The following is a 20,219-nucleotide window of genomic DNA, read 5'->3' on the forward strand; positions in this document are numbered from 1 at the left end:
AGTCAGGCTTGAAGGGAATGAGGAGGAAAGCTCTGTGTGCTCCTGGAGCTGCTGCTGCCTCTGTCAGGAAGGCAGAGTTGGGAATTTGGTGGGAGTCTCCGCCAGTCAAATTACAGGTGTCGCACACTAATTGGAGGCTGGTAAAAGTTTAATAATTATATTGCTTTGCCTTTAAGTAGTGGGATCCTGCTCTGGTGACTAATCCTGTTTAATAGTGGCTGTCCTCGAGTGAGCACTTGGGAGTGCAGTGACTCGGGGCTCTGTTCCAGATTTCAGTGCTTTGGGAGAAAAAAAAATGTATTTTACTCTCTTGAGCAGCCACCACTTTGCTGCTTTTTCTATGGAATGGGAATAACATCCTTATGAATTCACCCTTGGTACTGGCTCCTAGGGAAAACCAGGGTGTGGGATATGTGTCTCACCTCTTGATTTTTGAAAGATTCATTCTTGTGATTATTCACTGTGCTTCGTTGGTTCTGTTTTTCAGTTGGGTTTTGTTTGAGGAGGGATCTTCTAAGTGGAAGTGCCTCCATCAAGTTCTCTTTCTTTGTTTCATCATGCATAATCATCGACCTCATTGCTGTGACTTGGAATAGCACTATCCCATCTGGAAATACATAATTACTGTGCAGGGTGAGGTGCCAACTGGGTTAGGTTCTGTGCTGTGTTTAAGGACAGGTTGGAGTTGCTGAATACTTGGTATGAGCAGCTGTGTTTGATCACCAGATAGGGCAGTAATTGCTCGTAATTTCTTTCTTCTTCCCTTCTTGCATCTTATTCAAGAATCTAGGATTTATTTAGGAAAAGTGAATTTTCAATTCCAGCTGGAGTGAAGCAGGCTGTGTGTCCAAACTGCTTTTTGGTATGGTTGGACAAGGTGTTGCTGTGGAGTCAGGATGGGAGGAGAGTCACCAGCAAGGAATCCCTGTGGCACCTGGCTTATGTTAAAAATTGAAGCCAAAAGAATTATTAAATATTGACCCCTGAATGCCAAGAAAAGGTGGCTGACAGGAGTCACACACAGGATTAAAACCCACAGTGACTTCTGTTTTAATCTCTTTGGGTGCCAGCATGGTTTTGTCTTTGTTTTAATTCCTGGGCTAAAACCAGGCTTGATTTGGAAAATCATTTGTCCGCACTTGTCTATCCTTTGTAAAAGTGCAGACTGCCAGAACAGGCAGAGTTTGTGTGTAATCTCTTGTTGGGCTGGACAGGCAACTCCTGGCAGAGTGTTATCAGCATTCAAACAATTCAGTGTGTACCTGGAGGGTGACAGTGCTCTCCCTGCCCGAATCAAGTGCTGAATCACAGGGCTGTCACAGTTTAGTCATTTCCTGGGGAACTTTGCTTTTCAGTCTGGTGGGAGAGAGCAAGGTCTGCGCTTGCATTGAGGATTGAATATTTGGGAATTTCTGTGAGCAGGAGGTTAGTCAGCAAAAAGAATTATTCAGGGCAGAATCCCTTCAGCTGGGTTATTCAATGCTCTGGGAGTTGCCTTGCTTTACTCAGCTCAGCCGGTTCTTGGGGACGTGTGTGACACTGGCTGTGTCCCCTCCTGCAGATTGTTCTGGTGCTGGAACCCTGCAGTGCTCCCGCCTCTCCACTCACATGGTTCTCACTGACTGCTTATTAAAAATAGATGAAAACATTTATCCTGAACAGATTTTGTAAAATCCTGCTTGTGACAAAGCCTTGGGTTTGTTGCCTTCAGAAGGGAAAATGCATTTTCCCCTGATGACAAGTTGTAGCTATTTCAAGGATTTTTAGTTTTTATCCCTAGGATGGGGTTACATGCAAGATTTTTTTATTTGTACATGGGATTCAACTGTTTATGTGCATGTGCTGCACATAAATTTTATGGGCAGCATAACATTTATATGGCTGCACTTCACAATAGAATATCTCATATAAAGTTGACTTTGGTGATTTAATTTTGTAGGTGTTGGTTGGAGGCAGTTGAGCAGAGCTTGTGTTTCCTGTTATCAGGGCTAACACAATTAACTGATGGAGCTGAAGGTTTTAAGAGTTTATCTTCAAGAGTCTTTGGAGCCTTTTTAAAAACATTTTGCCTTTTGGAAAGGTAGATGTTAGCTGTGCATTGGCAGCATGATTTGGGTGGCTGATCACAGAGTCACAGAATCACTGAGGCTGGAAAAGCCCTCTGAGGTCATCAGATGCAGCCTGTGACTGATCCCCACCCAGAGCACTCAGTGCCACTCCAGTCATTTTTTGGATACTTCCAGGGATGGGGACTCCACACCTCCCTGAGCAGCCCCTTTCAATGTTTCACTGCCCTTTCCATGGAGAAATTCCTCCTTGTGCACAAGGGCGTTGTCCCAGCTGAGGATCTGAAAGGCAAAGTCTTTCTGGCTCTTTAGTTCTTCTGTAGAGGTGAAGAAGAGGTTTTTTGACCAATGTACCTGAGGAAATCCTTTAAATAAACTTTTCTAGAGATACCAGGACATGGTGATGATGTGTGAGCCACTCACAGTCACGGTGAGCACATTCTCATATCTGCTGGGAGAGAAGAATCAGCCAAAGCCCAGTTACACCCGTGAGAGGCTCTTTTATTCCCAGTCCTAGCTCCCAAAGCCCCTGAGAACTCATTTTGCTCACCCTGGGTAGTGCTATATTCATCAGAAATGCCTGTGATGAGTTCCCAGATGTGTCTTTGTGTGGGAGAGGTTGAGCTGGTGACGCCTCCTTGTCACTGCTGTCCCCAGCCCAGGTGTACAGAGGGGACTGAGCCCTGTCCTTAGCTCACCCACTTGGTGATGCATCACATATGGCCTGGAAGATTACAGCTGGAAATACACAGCCCAGACGGGTGAGCCGAGGACACTGGGGCTGCTGCAGCTCGGAAACGCTGCTGGAAGATAAAGACATTCTTCAGTATAGTTTCAGGAGTTGGATTTACTGCTTAAAGTTAAAACAACAACAACAAAAAAAAACCCTTAAGGTTTGTGGCACCAAGAATGACCTGGGGAGAAGAGCACCTTGTGACCTGGAATGACCCAGGCCTTGAACACAGAAACCTCATCTCGAATGGAATTCTTTTGAAATAATAAATGTTGAGATTAAAATCGTTTTAATTTGGTAAAACAACCCTCCTAAGCCTTTAGAAAAGGCTTTTGGAAGTGTAGAACAGAGCCCCCACAGTGCTGCAGCCAAGTCGGCTTGTTCTGTGTGTGTAAATTAATCTGGAGCTGATCTGTCTGTGAAACTTTTAACACCGAAGCTGGAGCAGTTTAATGCTTGTGCCCAACAAACACAGCTTTGTGAGCCCTGCTGGGTTTGCAGTGCCCTATTCATGCTCCTGGTGGGAGCACAATGGTGCTGTTAAAGGGAAACCACGGAGCCCAAACCTCTGCTGGTTGTTTGGTGACAAGAACAGTGAGTAAGGTGTTGTTTCTCTCCAGAAATCAGAGTTTTACTGGAAGACTGTTAGTTCACAGACCTTGCTAAGAAGGAAACCTGATATACAGCTTCACCCAAAGGATGGAGGAGGGAATCTTTGAAGCTGCATCATCATTTGGCCTCAAACAGAACGAGGCAGTTGTCTAAACTTGTTTCAAATGTAGTTTTTGTGCTGCAGTTGTAGCTAAGAGTGGTAGGAGGAGTTTAAGGCCATTGCACAGTCTATTTGAGCGCACAGCCTTAGAAAAAAAAATCTTAAATGTTGTTTTTAGGCTTGCTGAAGCCTGAAATTGAGGATGTCTCCGTATTAACCCTTGGTAAAACCATTGAGGATAGTGTGGGATGGCTAGAAGTTGCCAGTTCTCCAGGAAAATCACAGGAACCCAGACTGGCTTGAGTTGGAAGGGAACTTAAAGCCCATCCAGTGTCACTCCCTGCTATGGGCAGGGACCCCTTTCCACCATTCCAGGTGGCTCCAAGCCCCCTCCAGCCTGGCTTTGGACACTTGCAGGGATGGAGCTGCCACAGCTCCTCTGGGCAAGCTGTGCCAGGCCGTCCCCACCCTCACAGGGAGGAATTTCTTTTTTAAGAAAGGTGGGAACAGCTCTCAGCACATAAGTGAGTGATGACAGCATTCCTGACTAAGTGCTGGCCTGATGTTGTGCCCATTTTTTGCCCAGGCCACGAGTGCACTTAGTCCTCACTTTGGATTTCAGTCACACTTGAAAGGCCTTATCTGGAGGTGACTGCAGCAAAAGAACATTCTGGACTTTCAGCAGCACTTCTGGTCTTCATTGCCTCGATGTTGGTACTCCAGGCTCAAGCCCTGCAGACCCAGACTCTGTTTTTAGCTCTTTCAGAGCATGTTTGAGGTGATAAAACCACAGGGAGATGTTGCCTGTCCTGGGCCTGGACATCAGCAGAGGAGTAGGCAGGAAAGGCCAAGTCACCAGGTCATTTATAGAGGTGAGACCTGAAATCCAGATGAATCAGTGATAATGGAATAATTTAATTATTTTTTTTACAATCTTGTCATTTTTGCTTTCAGTAGAATAGCTCTCTGTGTTTTGGGGCTAATAGAAGAACCAGAAGCACCACCAGGATTCCCTGGTAGCACAAACTGCTGGAAACATCAACAGATTATTTTTTTAAAGCATACAAACATTTTTTAAATGCACACAAACTGCTTTCCAATTGGAATCTTTTCCTTGCTGCAGCCCAGTGTTTGGAGGCTTTGTTGGGGAGATGCTGTGCCCTACGTGATCATTTTCCTTAATTTCTCCACTGTAGTAATTATGGTTTTGTTAGACAGTAAATGATTCAGTGTTCTCATTGCATGGGGGAAGGGGAGCAGGGATGTTGAAAGAGGAGCATTGTCTGAGCTAGCAGGATTAGCGGGTGTTACCACCTTGCACTGATTGAGCACCACTGGTTAGAACAGATCATCAGCGCTAATTGCTGAAAAGCAGCCTGGCGTCAGCGGCCGGGTGGGGAGCGAGGCTCCCGGGGCTTCTCCGGGGCAGGGTTTGAATGCAGGTGCGACATCCAGGCTGCCCGGGTGCGACATCCAGGGTGCGACATCCAGGCTGCCCAGGTGTGACATCCAGGCTGCCCAGGTGTGACATCCAGGCTGCCCAGGTGCGACATCCAGGCTGCCCAGGTGTGACATCCAGGGTGCGACATCCAGGCTGCCCAGGTGTGACATCCAGGCTGCCCAGGTGTGACATCCAGGCTGCCCGGGTGTGACATCCAGGCTGCCCAGGTGTGACATCCAGGCTGCCCGGGTGTGACATCCAGGTTGCCCGGGTGTCCTTCCCTGGGCGCTGCATTGCACACTCATCCTTTCCCTTGCAAGCTCATCCTTTCCCTTGCACTCCCAACCATCACAACATTCCAGATAGATTTGTGCAATGAGGATCAATTCTATATTTTCTCCCAAGAAATTAGGAGAACAGTTAGGAGAACCAGATGATGATTGTGGTGGTGGTGGTGGGGTTTTTTACACCTGCACCGGTTACCTGGGGAATTTGAAGATGTCGCTGCACCGGAGCTGTGGCTGCAGCAGGGGTGGCAGGAAGGAAGAGGAGCCTCTTCCTCCAGCACAGCAGCAGCTCAGCTCCCTCTCATCTCTCCTCTAAAACCCCTAAAGCTGCTTCCCTTTGAGCAGAACCCCATTTCCTGGGCAGGGCCTCAGCCTGGGGAGGCTGAGCCTCAGCTCGCTGCAGATATGGATAAATGCAGAGTGAACGGAACAGAAATGGGTGGTGGCTGGGAGGGAGCCAGGAGAGTCTCAACACTGTTGGTGTTTTAATTTCTTCCTTGGGAATGAACAAACACCATTTTATAGCCAAATTATCAGCTCTCATTTGCGTTGCTGGTGTTTCTCTGTGGTGCCCTGTCTTGCATCTGCCTGGAGAGGGGTTGTGGTTCTCAGGGTGGGTTTTGAGCTCTCTGGGAGAATTCAGCACCCCAGATGTCACAGAGTGTTTTATTTATGGAAGGGGGTTAATGATTGACCAGGTTTATGTCAGAGGAGTGAATGGTTCCAGAGTTTGCAGCCCTTTTGTCCTGGTGCTCTTCCTGTGGCTGTAATTTATGATATTCCATAAGGAAGTCCATGTTTGTGTCCAGATCTCACCATTTCCATTTCCTGTAGATCAGCAGAAAAGGAATAGGCTGAAAGAAAACTCCCTTAGCGATTCTTTTGTGTCTTTTGGTACCAAATTTGGACTCAGCATGACCAGAAAAGAGGTTTTATTCAATAATCTCATTCCACCTGTGCTGTGTGTCACAGGCACACTCGTTCCCAAGGCTGGCTGTGCCAATTTGGTTGTGACAGTTGTGGTTGCAGTATTCAAATCATCACATCCATGAGGTGACCACACCTGCACCCATGCCTGCACATGAGGTTTTACCCAGGAGGACAATCCCTGTGTCTTGCTGGAGCTTTATTTCAGGTAATTGTGGTTTGGGTCACACCTGCATGGATGGTGCTCCAGAAAAACTCAGATTTTTCTCCTTCCCCAAACCTTTCAGTCCCTGCTGCCCAGTTCCACTTCAGTAGGGCTGGTCTCAAAATTGAGACTTTACATTTTCAAATCCTGTGCAGGTGTTTGAGACTGTCAATTTGTCAAAATAATGTTTGATCTATTTTTTTAATGTTATAACAACATAAAAATTCAGATGGAGTTGGAAATTCAGCACTAGGAAGACAGAGAGGAAGTGCCAGGGAGTCCCAGAAATCTATCAGCTTTATTATATTTATTGCTTGAATATTTCTTCTTGGAACTTCCCTGCTTTTGCCAAATAGCATTAGGCTTTATTTTTTTATTGGCTTATGCTCAGAGAATCCTTTTTACAACAATAATATCAATCATGTGCCCCACGTGGCAGTTGAGGTTGCAGGTGGTGTTGTGGCCTGAGTTAGCTTCTTGTTTCTCAGGAGGATCTCACTTTGGCTTCAGATTTCCAAATCAAGCCTGGGAAACCATACTGCTTCCATTCCATTGTGGATGGGTTTGTTTTATTGGTGGGATATTAGTGTGGAACAAGTAATTAGAGAGAATTCTCTGCTTCCCAGCATGTGAAACAGAATGGGTGCTGGTACTACCTAAAGTTCTGGTATTTGTTCATAATGAACTTACATTATTTGTATGTGTTGTATTCCTTATTAATTCCACCAATTTTCTGTGGCAAATGTTTCATTATATGTAATGTGTAACCACCAATGTGAAGAGTACAATTAAATCCTGGGGAGAAATTAATCACAGAAAAACAAGCTCTGAACCAACCTGTGGGTTGGCTTGTAAGGAGAAATCCCTCCCCTTTGTGTGTACCTGTGCTGTCCTGCAGTGTCCATGCCCTGGATGCCTCCCAAATGGACATTGCCAGAGCCCAAAGGGTCACCTTGTCCTGGGGGCCACCAGGGCCAGTGTCACTGGCCAGCTGAGGATGGGGGTGGTCACACTCTGCTCTGGGCTGGGGTGGCCTCACGCCACTGTTTCAAAACCCTCTGAAGGTGTTGGAGAGGGTCCAAAGCAGGGTCAGAGGATTGGGGAGGGTCTGAGGAGGGCTCTGGGTCTGTTCAGCTGGACAAGAGACTGAGGGGAGACTCCGTGGGGGCTGCAGCTCCATCCCGAGGGGCAGCTCCCATCTCTGCTCCCTGTGACCAGGGACAGGACACCAGGGAACCACTGCAGCTCTGCCAGGGCAGGGAAATCAGGAGAGGATTCTTGTGCTAGAGGGTGCTGGGCACTGCCCAGGCTGCCCAGGGAATGGGCACAGCCCTGAGGCTGCCAGAGCTGCAGGAGCTGCTCCAGGGATGCCCAGGGTGGCATTGTTGGGGTGTCTGTGCAGGGCCAGGAGCTGCACTGGATGATCCTTGGGGTCCCTTCCAGCTCAGGACACTCCACAATTCTCTGAAAACTGCCTCTGGAAGTGGAGGCCAAGCTGGTGGGTGTTGAGGCCCCTGCAGTCTCTCAGCACACAGGAGCTCAGCTGGACGTGTCCCTGTCCCTGCACGTCCCTGAGTGTCACCTGAGCTCTGCACTGCAGCCAGGCACTGAATTACTGCTTTGCTTGGCGTTTCAGTGCATCGTGGACATTCTCCCTTTCAGCTGCTGGATTTGTTTGGGCTTGTTGGGCCCTGACTCAAACATAGTGTTGGAGGAGTGAGATAAAATTCTGTGTGCAGATGCACACCCTGCCCTGAGCAGCACGAGTCAGAGAAGGATGGAATCACGGAATGGTTTGGGTTGGAAAAGCTCATCCTGTTCCACCCCCTGCCTTGGCAGGGACACTTTCCACTATCCCAGGTTGCTCCAAGCCCTGCCAGCCTGGCCTTGGACACTTGCAGAGATTGGGCATCCCCAGCTTCTCTGGGCACCCTGTGCCTCAGCACCCTCACAGGGAGGAGTTTCTCCCCAATATCTTATCTAAACCTCTGTCAGTCTGAAGGCACCGAGTCCCACCCCAGCTCTGGAGTCCTGGTCTCAGAGTCTGAAGTGCCTCTGGCATTTGAGGAGCGGAGTCCATTCCCTTTCCAGGCATTCCACAAATCACCTTTGGAACCAAATTGGGCACTTAGCTGGAATGTTTTAGCAGACATTGGTGGAGTTGGGAGACTTAGAGCCTGAAGCCTGTAATCCCCTTTAGTGCTGTGGAGGGGACTGGCAGGAGGGTCCTGTTCAGGGCAAACCCCACAGCCAGATCTGCTCTGGGGCTGAGGCTGCTCCCTCTCCTTTTGGGCTCACAGCAAAGAAAACATCCTGTTTGTGCTCACTCACTTCTTGTCATCGTGTAACTGTGGCTTGATTTTAGCTTGATAGCAAATAATTCTGTTTTCTTAGTGCTGTGTGTTTGATGGCTCCCCATTTCTGGGAGATGGGAGGTTGTGAGTATGGCAGGCTCTGTGAAGAGGCTTGAAACGCTGCAGGGCTGTTTGTTTTAATCCCTCCAAGGTTCCAGTCTTTCTTGTGGTTCTGATGTAATGTGAGAAATTAAAACAAAAGGCAGCAGCCAGATGGTGCATCTCCAGGATCAGACAGATTAGTTTTTTAAAAGAGGGAAAAGTTTACAAATGCTTATTCTGGTCTCTAGAGTAATCACTCTAATAATAATCACTCCAGAGGGGATTCTCCCCCTCTGCTCAGCCCACCTGGAGCTTTCTGTCCAGTTTTGGGGCCCCCACAATCAGAAGGATGTGGAGCTGTTGGAGCAGGTCCAGAGGAGAACACGAGGTTGATAAAAAGAGACTGGAGCACCTCCCTTATGGAGACAGCTGGGAGAGTTGGGAACCTTCAGCATGGAGAAGGTGGTGTGGAGACTTCACAGCTCCTTCCAGTGTCTGAAAGGGCTACAGGGAAGCTGGAAAAGGAGAATTCACCAGCAACTGCAGTGACAGGACAGGGGGAATGGGTTCACACTGAAAGAGGGGAAGTTTAATTGACATATATGGAAGAAATTCCTCCCTGTGAGGGTGGTGATTCCCTGGCACCTGGATCATGTCCACCCTTGCCTCAGTTTGTGAAGATCCCCTAAGCAGCTGCTGCAGTGGACTCACTTTGTTTGCTGTTTGATTAGTTGAAGATGAGGCTGTGAGTTTGCACTTCCCCTTCACCCTTTGGGTTGGGAATTATCCCACTTTGTTCACATAAGTTGTTTTTTGTGGTTACAGGAGATTTTCATGCACTCCCAGTTTCCCTTTTTAGTTTTTCACTGCTTTGATATTCCATTTAGATAGCTGCTGTGATCCAAGGTATTGCATTTAAATAGTGGATAGTGTAGGTCTCTGATCCCAAGGGAAACTGCAGAAGTTCTGTAATATGGAGCTTTGAAATCTTAATGTGCTCGGATTTATTGAGTTTCAGGTTTTCTTCAGCTGTGTTCAGGTGAAACCTTAATGGCACGGAAAAAAAAGCAGGCAGACCTCAAATTGCAAAATTCCAATGTGATTAAATGAGGTTTCTTTGTTTGTTTTTAGGGGACATCACACAGAAGGGGTATGAGAAGAAGAGAGCAAAGCTGCTGGCTCCGTATGTTCCACAAACCCAAGGTAGGTCCTTGTTTTGGCTGGAATCACCTCCCACTCCCTTGGCTCCTCAAGGGCTCTGGATCAATCATGAAGGTCCTCAAGAACCATTCTGGAAACATTCTCCAAAATATCTGTGCTCTGTCCTTTTTAGTGCCTTGTTGGAGAAACATTAGCATTTTTATAATTTGTTGCTTTATTTTGCCAGAGTAGCTGAAGTCACCTCCTTTGGGTCCAATTTCCTTTGGTTCAGAGATCCAGAGCAGCTCAGCTGGTTGTATGTGGGATAATTACATTTAATTGTAAACTGAAGGACGTGGCTGAATGTGTGTCTAATCATTATTTTGGGGCTTACATGGAATAATTGTTACTGATATCCTGAGATGTTCAGCCATTAAAAACTGATGTGTCTGCTTCTGATTTCAGGCAGTGACTGGCTATGACAGAGAGTCCTGAATGGACCTACTGGAATTTACTGAGCCTGGTCTACTGCCAAAAAAACATTGATAAAGAGTAAAAGCTCAAAGTGCATTTATTGCCCATCAACACCACGGGACTGGGGGGAAAATGACAGCAGCTCCCTTCAGGCACTTGATGGGGGAAATAAAGTTGTCATGTGGCAACTTCCTGACTCTCCCACCCCAAACCACTGCCCAGTTCCTGCTCTCTAGGTCGTTCTCAGGTTGGATTTGGTTGTTTATTGATCTCAAGGTGGGGCTTTTTGAGGTTGGGTTTTTTACAGTGTGTTCTGTCTGAGCTGAAGGGAGCAAGGCAAGCAAAAATGTAATTTAGCCTTCAAAATGGAGATTTTGTTACAAACAGCTCTCCAAGTGCTGAGGGCTCCCTGGAGCAGGATGTGATGGGAATCTCAGAGACTTGGTTGCTGCCTATTTATCAAATCTATTTCTGTTACTTAAAGAAACCAAAAACTAATATCCACATGACTAATCCCTCTTGATAAGTAGGTATTTGTTGAGCAGGTTTTACAGTCCTCAGGCTAGCATTTGTGCCAGTGGAGATCTCGAGCTTGAGGAGGAAATGGGCAATCCTTGGGTAGTTCAGGAACTCTTGGCAGCCCTGCTTTTGTCCTGAGTATTCTGGAGTCTGAAGATGATACAATCCTGGCCCCAACCCTGGCACTGTGCACGTTTGATTTGTCTCAGAAAATGTTTAATTAGGAGGGGGAAAAGAGTGTTTGGCAAGGCTGGGCTGTGCTCTGTTAATTGTGAGAGCTGCCAGTGGAGCTGAGGTCCAGGCAGAAGGATGAGGGAGGTCACCAATTAACCCAGAGGTCTGATTGCCCTTCCGGCCCAGCTCTGCAGCTTTTTATCCATCTCACACCCAGCTGCCCCAGTGTCTGGGAATCTCCTGTTGTAAAATCCCCGTGGAAGTCATGCGTGAGGGATTCAGAATCAGGTCACCTTGGTAATGAGAAGAAAATTCATTTAGTCCACAACAACAACAACAACAACAACAAAACAAACAACAACAAAATACTTAGTGCTGGCTGGCATTTCGTGCCATTTCTGTGAGCCCTGGGCTGGTGTTGGCTGATGGAGTGTCTCCATTCCATGGATGTGAAATGAGAGGAAGGGAGGGGGGGGACATGTCAGGGCATGTCAGCAGGATCATTTAGGAGATTCTCCATTCACATGGCCTCAGGAGTTAAGGCAGCACTGTTAATTACCTAAAGATGCATTTTTTCCTGGTGCAGTATCCATTAGGGTCCATCTAGCTGCTAACTCCTAAAGTCTCTGCAATCTGCAGATCCCAAAATATGAAGTCCCTAATTCCAGGCCGTTCTCCATGATAGGGGTCAGCAGCAAGCACAGCAAATGGAGCTGGGCCAGGTGTCCCTGGGTTCTGGGAGTGTGTTCAGGCTGCCCTGGAAACCCTGCAGGCTCAAGTTGGTTATTTCCATGTTTTTATGTGTATGTAGCTTGAAATAAAACATCTTCAAGGAATAGCCAGTCCAGCCCCAGCACTGCTGCTCCATTCTGTTTGCAGACAGTGGAGTTACAGGTTTGCAGCTGCTCCCTTGTGCATGTGGCACTTGTTCTCCTTGTTATTCATGCAAACATTTATCCTTGTTGATCTTCTAATGGTTCAGCCTCTGAATCTCTAAATCGTTGGCCCTTCACCAAAACACAGGGATCACAAAGCAGTCAATTCTCATTAGAAGCTAAAGACAGTCAACAAATCCATGGCATCCTTCAAAGCCAATCTAAAAGAATTCATTTTTCATCTCTCTGTCATATTTGTCATGTTTCTGCCAGCAGAAAGTGCAGCTGTAGCAGGATTATTCTGAAGGGAGCTCTAAATAAATCACCTGTCACCTGCCAGGCTTGCCTTGTGCTGCTTTGTTGTGTAACCATCAGTGATTTACACTCTTTCCTCCTCTGTGTATGAACGCTTTGTGAGGCCACTGGAACATGTTATTATGTCAGAGCAAAATATTGAAACAAAGAGCTTGTTCTCTGTGTGTCATGTCACTTAGAGCCACCTCTGATCCCTTCCTAACTGGAATGTCATGTTTGCCCTGTGATGCCCCACGGAGAGATGAGAGGCTTTTACAAGACTTACAAAAGAGAACTGAATATGAATTTAATAATTCATTTTAAATACTGTTAAATCTGCTGCTGACATCTAGTGGGTGCCTGACTTTGTAAATACTCGAGTGATCAGAAAACATGAAGCTTTTCTGTTTGGTCTGTGAAGTCGTGTTGGTTTTGGATCAAAATAAAACTGGGCTGGGTTTGGTGAAGGCAATAAATGCTACAGAGATGTTAAACTGGTTATCAAAATGAGGAATTTTAAAAAAAGTCTTTCTACAAGAGGGATACTGAGGGGCTGGGATATGGGCACAGAGATGGGGAAGGGGCTGGGGAATTCCTGAGGGAGCTGGGGGGGCTCAGCCTGGAGAAAAGGAGGCTCAGGGGGGAATTTTCACTCACACAGGAGGATGGGTCAGGGGGTTTGGGTAGGACATCAGCAGGAATTTCCCCATGGAAAGGAAGATCACGAATTGGAGCTGCCAAGGCAGGTTTGGAGTGCCCATCCCTGGAGGTGTCCAAGGAAGGGCTGCAGGTGGCACTCAGAGCTCTGAGCTGGTGACAGGGTGGGGATGGGGCACAGTTGGACTCAATGGTCTTGAAACTTTTCCAGCCTGAAGAATTGTGCAATCCTGTGGAGATTCCTGCAGCTAGCTCAGGGTGATTTGCTGTTATTGTCAGTCCCTGAGCTCCAAGCATTCACCTGAAGTTGTTTACCCAACCCCACACACCTCAAAAGTGGTGTGACTGGATTGGAAGCTCAGGATTTGTGGTTTCCTCTCCATTTCTCTGGTCCTTTGGTAGTTTGTGAGAATTCCAAAGCAGCACATACAGATGACACAGTTGTTCTTGGTTTTGCATGACTCCAGGTGACAGCCTGGAGGAAATTACAGCTGGGTGACCTCTGGGTTGTAGTTTTCAAAACTTCCCTCTGACACACAGATTCATTTTAGAATTGAACCTCCAGTAGCAACAATTCCAATTTGCTCTTTCTGAATTATGTAAAATTATACTGCTTATCAGATTATCTATTTTCCTTCCTGTTTTAACGGGATAAACAAACTTTTCCTGGATGAAAAGCCACGCACTGGACATGCTGAAAGCCAGAACCAGACAACTGGAGATCTCCTTGGGTTTGTGGTTAGTGGGAACATCAAAGGTTCTTTCTGCTGGTTTATTATTGTTTTTTTTCTAGTCAATAACGAGCTACTCACTGGGACACTGAGTGACAAACCAGCTTTGTGACATCCACAGCCCTGTCATGGGAGAAGGGAAGAGTGTGGTCCAAAAAATCTCCTTTTCTTTCCCTCTGCCTGTTTTCCAGGGGTTGATCCAGCAGTACAGAAGGAATCCAAACCTCAGATGCCCGTTCCATCTGCAGCTCCAGCCTCAGCATCATCCTCCTCATCCTCATCCAAATTCCACCGAGCTCGCTCAGGGGGAGCCAGAGATGAACGTTACCGATCTGGTAAGGGCAGGGACAGGAGTTCCCTGGGTGGAACTTCACTTTTGTTCATATTTCTTGTGACCAGAGGGGATGTTTTACCTCACTAAAACGTGAAGCCAGTTAACTGCACTGTCCATGGAGCTCAGAGCTGTGCACTGACCCAGCGCAGGGTTTGAAAACTAAAAAAACTGCAGTGCTGAGGCATCCCCTCGGTGCTGTGCTGGTGCTGAGGCACTTCCCTCTCGCAGACATCCACACGGAGGCCGTCCAGGCGGCGCTGGCCAAGCACAAGGAGCAGAAGATGGCCCTGCCCATGCCCACCAAGCGCCGCTCCACCTTCGTCCAGTCCCCAGCAGACGCCTGCACGCCCCCAGGTGAGGCTCGGTGCCATATAGCTAAAAACCTTCTTTAAAAGAATTAAATATATATTTATTTTAATTTATTTTAAATTATTTATTTATTTTAATTTATTTTAAATTTTTTATTTATTTTTATTTATTTTAAAATATTTCTTTATTTTAATTTATTTCAAATTATCAATTTATTTTAACTTATTTTAAATTATTTATTTTATTTATTTTAAAATATTTATTTTTTATTTATTTAGAAATATTTGTTCATTTTTACACATTTAAAATGCCTATATTTTTATTTAAATGTATATTTTAAATAAAATTTAAATTTTATTTCTATTTAAAATATATATTTATTAATTTTTATCTTGTTATTTACTAATTATTTTATTATAAATAAAGTATTTATAAAATAATTATAAACATTATAATTACATTTCTATATAATTATAATATATTTATAAAATCGTAACTTAAGCCTACTACCTCACTTAAGTAACAGCAAGGCTGTTAAGTTCCCATGTAAAAAACTGATAAAAATCAATGCACATAACAATCTATTCTTGTTAAAAAGACCAGTTTGCACCTATAAAGAAGGAAATTCTACCCGTAAGAATCCTTAAAGAAAATATGCAAACATCTGTGGAAAGAAAAAGCCTTAACACATACACACATACACACCAACCAATAAATTGAGTAGCAAAAAAGTTACTGGCCAATTAAACCAAATAACTTTAAAAACTATATAAAAATAGGCTGTAGCATTAAAAATTCAGCTTTTCTGCATAAAAAAGCCCTCGAATTCTATTACACCAAGGCTGTGCTGGGCTGTCCAGGGATGCACCTTCCAAACCCAGGGGCTGCAGTGCTCCCTCCCAGTGTTGCAGCTCTTCAGGGAGTCTGTCAGTCCTCTCTCAGCCTGGGAAGTGACCTCTCTTCCAGGAGTTCTTGAAGAACCATGTGGTGGGATCCTGGGGATGTCCTGGGTGTCCTTGGATGGTCCTTGTGGGTCCAGCCTTGGATCTTGGATGGTCCTTGTGGGTCCAGCTCGGGGTGTTCCATGGTTCTGTGGTTCAAAGTGGCCAGAGGATAATTCACGTCTTGATTCTGATGGATAATTCACATCTTGATTTCACGAATGCTCAATGCTCAGCACACAAGAGGAAGGTTTGCAGTGATGTTCGTTTCTGGGCACGGCCCTCAGAGGGGTCTGGTGGGATTCCTGACTTGCAGGACTTGTCTCAGCCCTGCCATGTGCTGGCTGCAGCAGAATCCCTGGTGACACAGGGTCTGTCACGATGCATGTGCAGCAGAGATCAATAACCCTCTGTTTTCCAGCAGCTGGATGCACTGGTGACAAACGAGTCCGTGTGGTTTTTGGCAGTGATTTCTATGTTGTGTCTCATTGTGCAGAAGCATCGCAGCCATTTGGATTGACAAAGTCATCCAAAATGTTATGAATCCACATCTCCTGGTGAATTCATAGCTCTGAAACTGCTCTGCTGGGCCACGTCACTCCTCCTCCTCCTCCTCCTGATTTCCTGTTTTATCACATTTCCTTTTTCCCTTCCTTTCTCGGGGGGCTGATGCATGTTCCTGGTGTCTGCTTGGGTCTCAGCTCTGTGCTCACTTGTCCAGGACTGCAGCACATCCTGTGCTGGGGGAGTCACACCAGTTGAGGTCAGCACTCAAGCATGGCTGGAGTCAGCCTTTGCCTCAGCTCCTCACTCTGTTCCACTCTGACAAGTGATAGAACATGATTTAGTACTTTGATTTACCACTCCAGTGCAGGCAGAAAATCACTTTGAGTGCACCTGAATTTTAGGCCAAAGCCACCTGCGTGTTTGTGTTTAGCACTGTACAACTCAACATCTCAAGAACTGAGTGCTTGCTTCATGGTAATTAAATAATTAGTTCACAGTTTTGGGGCAGCAGAGCTATCTGTGCTCTGGGACACACAGGAAGCAGTTCCTTGCTGTAGATTTCTGTTTTGTTTTGGGGTTGGGCTTTTTGTTTGTTTTCTGCAATTGAAAGGGCCCCATTTAGAGCCCAGACAAAAGCATTTTCTGCTGTGGCCTTGGCACAGTTGTTTCCTGCGTTTTCTTTGTTCCTGGCACTTTGCAGTTTGACAGCGACCCTGACCCTTCACTTTCCAGTTCAGAATGACCAGAGTTAGGCAAAACAGCATCTGTTACTATGGAATGTGAACAGAAAAGCAATGAGAGTTAAGTTCTAGGCTTGGAGACCCCAGGGGAAGGATGTTGTCTGAGGAGGTGAATCAAACAGGGGTGAGTGTGTTCCCACCAACAATTCTGCTGCTTTAACCTCTGGTTTGGCCAATGTGGAAAACAGATCTTCCTGTGAAAGCCTGTGCTGTTGATATGTGATTGGAAAGAGCATGTTCAGTGCCATGTGCTTTTCCCTAAGCAGCTAGATTTTCTTTCTGCTTCCACACAGACACGTCTTCCGCCTCCGAGGACGAGGGCTCGCTCAGGCGCCAAGCTGCTCTCTCTGCTGCATTGCACCAGAGCTTACAGAATGCTGAGTCTTGGATCAACCGATCTGTTCAGGGGTCATCCACATCCTCATCAGCATCCTCTACACTTTCCCATGGAGAAGGCAAAGGGACCAGTGGGTCACTAGCTGATGTATTTGCCAATACTCGAATAGGTAGGAGCTGGCTACCAACAGAACAATCGCTTCGATTGTGCAGACTGTGTTGATAAAGGTGGAGTTGTCCCTTGCAGAAGGGAAATTCAGAGCAAGAGTTTAGCTGGTGTTGATGGAACTTGCTAGGATTGGTTGGAGTTGCACCTTCATGTTGTTGTTTTCCTGAAGAATTTCAGAGGATTGAGGTGGTTGTAAAAGGGAGAGTGGGGAGCAGGAGCTTCTGGAAGCAGGGAAGACTCCAGGGACAGTGTGGACAGAGCAGGAGGCACAACTCTGTGTCCTGTGTTGCTTTATGTCTCCAGCTCTCGGGAGCTCCCGTGGGTACAGAGCTGCCCAGTGCAAGTGGCATTTTCATCTGTGTCCTGGCGAATCCCTCAGGGGTGTCTGTGCCTGTGGAGTGGGGAAATGCTGTGTTTGACATCTTCATTTTGCTCTGAGCCCCCATGGTTTATTGTTTGTGTTAGATCAGGAAAGAAAAAGAACCAAATCCAGCTCTGTGTGTGAACAAATGAGCCTGCCATTAAAAAACAGGGTCAGAGGAGTAAAGCTTTAGCCCAGCTCTTCGTGGCTGTCTGAGGAATAACCAGAGCATCCAGGTACTGAGGAGATGGAGCAAAATCTACAGATCTGGATACCCCGGGCTCAGTTTTCTGAGGCTCTGAGGTGCTCCTTGCTGCTGATGCTTCTGTATGAAATGGCCAAGTTTGTTTTTGCTCTGTGTATGTTTGTCCTTTTTAGCTGCTGGTGAGGAAATTCCTGCACCGTAGGACATTGTCTGTATTTCATGTGCTCTCTGCTTCTGCTTAACTGGGTTGGGGCAAGCAGTGCTTAGAAGTGCTGGTGATTTTATCTTTCACTTATTTATCTTTTTATTGCTGTTATTTTTGTTTGTTTATTTGCTGGGATGCAAATTGTTTCCTGAAATGGAAAACTGAGGAGATTGCCCATAAAATGTAGTCAATATAATTAATGTCTTTGAAGCAGAGAGGCTGTTTTTAATTGGAGCATGCAGAAGGCCACATTACCTTTTGCAATGAATTAAGGTAACACAGCTTTTTACCTCCAGAATATCTACTGTCTAATCTAATTAGTGTCTCATGCAAAATAGAAGCTTTGAATCTTTGTCAGGTTCTGTTTGCCACATTCATCCCTTGTTAACACCTGGTTTAAATGAATAGAGCTCTCACACACACAATTCTGTACATCTCTCTCTTGAGAGCAATAAAAAGTCCTGCAGATGTTTGGATTGTACAAATCCACGTCCTTTCCAGTGGTTTTAGAAATTCAGTGCATGAGAAATATCCCTTGCCACTGTGTCTCCTAAGGGATGCAGAAATGAGTTATTTTTTCTCCTTAGAAAAAGGGAAATCGACACAGAATCAATCACAAAACCCTGTGAGTGGGAATTATTTGGGATTTGACTTCAGACTATCTGTAAAACCCAACCCATAGTTTCAGATTGTTGGTTTTTCCTTTGTAAGCAACAGCTGCTGGTGCTGTTAAGCCAGAATAGAATATTCTTGCCCTATCAGATGACTGAACCTGCTGGGTTGTGTAAAGAAACCCCACATTTGCAAAATCCCTTATTTAAGAGACAGTTCACAGGAGAATTCCTGCAGGGTGCACTTGCAGCCTTGGCTGAGAGGCAGGACAGTGTCTTGCAACTTGGAGCAGAAGTAAGACCCAGCTCACACCATTCATTGGATTTACTCTGTGGCTGCTGGACAAGCTCTGTAAGCACCCAGCTGGAAGGGATTGAAACCCAACACAATTTTTGCTGATCTGCTTTGGTCAAATTCCCACATGTTTTGTTTTCAAAAGCCCTCACTCACAAAAAAAGCTAAATAGTAGAATTCTAGCAAGAGAGATCAGTGCATAGGTGAGGGAGGGATTTGTTCTGGACTTTGGATGTTTCAGAGCTCATGTGAATCACAAACTCTTAAAAAATTATTATTTTTTTTTTTTACAGTACTGAATGTCAAGAGATTGAGCTTCAAGGTTAGAAACCAAGAACAGGAATTCTGTTTTGCTGAAGCACTTTCCTGAAATGGATAAAATCTTGTGGTTTTTGGTTTCCAGAGCAGATGCTGTGCCTCTCCTAGAGCTGCTGAACCTTTAGGAATCAGTGTGTTTAGCTTTAATGAGGTTCCCATACATCCAACTATTCAATCCTTAGGATTATTGGGAACAGGTGACTGACACTGTGTTAATAAAAGGTGTATTTAGCAGCTTTCTTCTTTTTCTAGAAAGTTTCTCAGTCCCTCCAGATGTCACAGCAACTACCTCCACGCCCTCACCACGGCCAGCAGCCATCGACCTCCCTCCCTCTGGGATTGTGAAGGGGATGCACAAGGGATCCAACCGCTCCAGTCTCATGGACACTGCAGATGGTACGGAGCCCTTGGGGCACCCAGGGGTGCCAGCAGGGTCCAGAGAGGCCTCAGATCACATCAGTTGTTCTCCCAGCCCTGGGTGATCTCACAGAATCACTCTGACAGAAGAGACCTTCAAATCATCGAGTGCAGCCCAGCCCCAACATCTCAGCTAAACCCTGGCCCCCAGTGCCACATCCAGGCTTTGTTAAACACCCCCAGGGATGGTGACTCCACCACCTCCCTGGGCAGCCATTCCAGAACTTTATCATTTCTCTGTAAAAACTTTTCCCTAATATCCAACCTGTATTTCTCTTGGTGCAGCTTGAGGTTGTGTGCTGTGGTTGTGTCAGTGCTGCCTGGAGAAAGAGCCCAACCCCACCTGAGCAAAGCCACCTTTCGGGGAGTTGTACAGAGTGATGAGGCCACCCCTGAGTTTCCTTTTCTCCAGGCTAAACACCCCCAGCTCCCTCAGTCATTCCTGAGTTGTTATCTCATTTAAGCTCTTCACAAAATCAGAACGGTTTTTCGTGTTGGCATTACGGTGTTACTGTGCTGCAGTTGTGGTGTTGGCATTCTGGAGGGATTTCCTCATGGATGGGGTGGTCAGGCTTGGGAAGTGCCCAGGGAGGTGGTGGAGCCCCAAACCCCTGGAGCTGAGAGTGGGAAGGACTGGACATGGCACTCATTGCTCTGGTCTTTCCCTCCAGGTGTTCCTGTGAGCAGCAGAGTCTCCACAAAAATTCAGCAGTTGCTGAACACCTTGAAAAGACCTAAAAGACCCCCCCTGAAAGAGTTCTTTGTGGATGATTTTGAAGAAATTGTGGAAGGTAATAGCACAAATAGTGATTTTATGCACATTTGTTACAACTGGGTACT

General features: G+C 46.1%; 1 protein-coding gene across 3 annotated transcripts in view; it reads left to right on the forward strand.

Moving 5' to 3' along the window:
- Positions 1-20,219, forward strand: part of DIP2B (disco interacting protein 2 homolog B) — a 61,710-nt gene that overhangs the window by 16,419 nt on the left and 25,072 nt on the right. For 2 of the 3 annotated variants that reach the window (XM_063179152.1, XM_063179153.1), the window contains exons 2-7: positions 9,899-9,970; positions 13,823-13,966; positions 14,194-14,319; positions 16,756-16,968; positions 19,215-19,358; positions 20,051-20,170. In XM_063179152.1, coding sequence (XP_063035222.1) covers positions 9,899-9,970; positions 13,823-13,966; positions 14,194-14,319; positions 16,756-16,968; positions 19,215-19,358; positions 20,051-20,170 — 819 coding nt within the window. The remainder of the gene's footprint in view (positions 1-9,898; positions 9,971-13,822; positions 13,967-14,193; positions 14,320-16,755; positions 16,969-19,214; positions 19,359-20,050; positions 20,171-20,219) is intronic. The other variant, XM_063179154.1, reaches the window with a different exon arrangement.

The sequence above is a fragment of the Melospiza melodia genome, chromosome 31 (assembly GCF_035770615.1).
Source record: "Melospiza melodia melodia isolate bMelMel2 chromosome 31, bMelMel2.pri, whole genome shotgun sequence".
NCBI classification, from domain to species: domain Eukaryota; kingdom Metazoa; phylum Chordata; class Aves; order Passeriformes; family Passerellidae; genus Melospiza; species Melospiza melodia.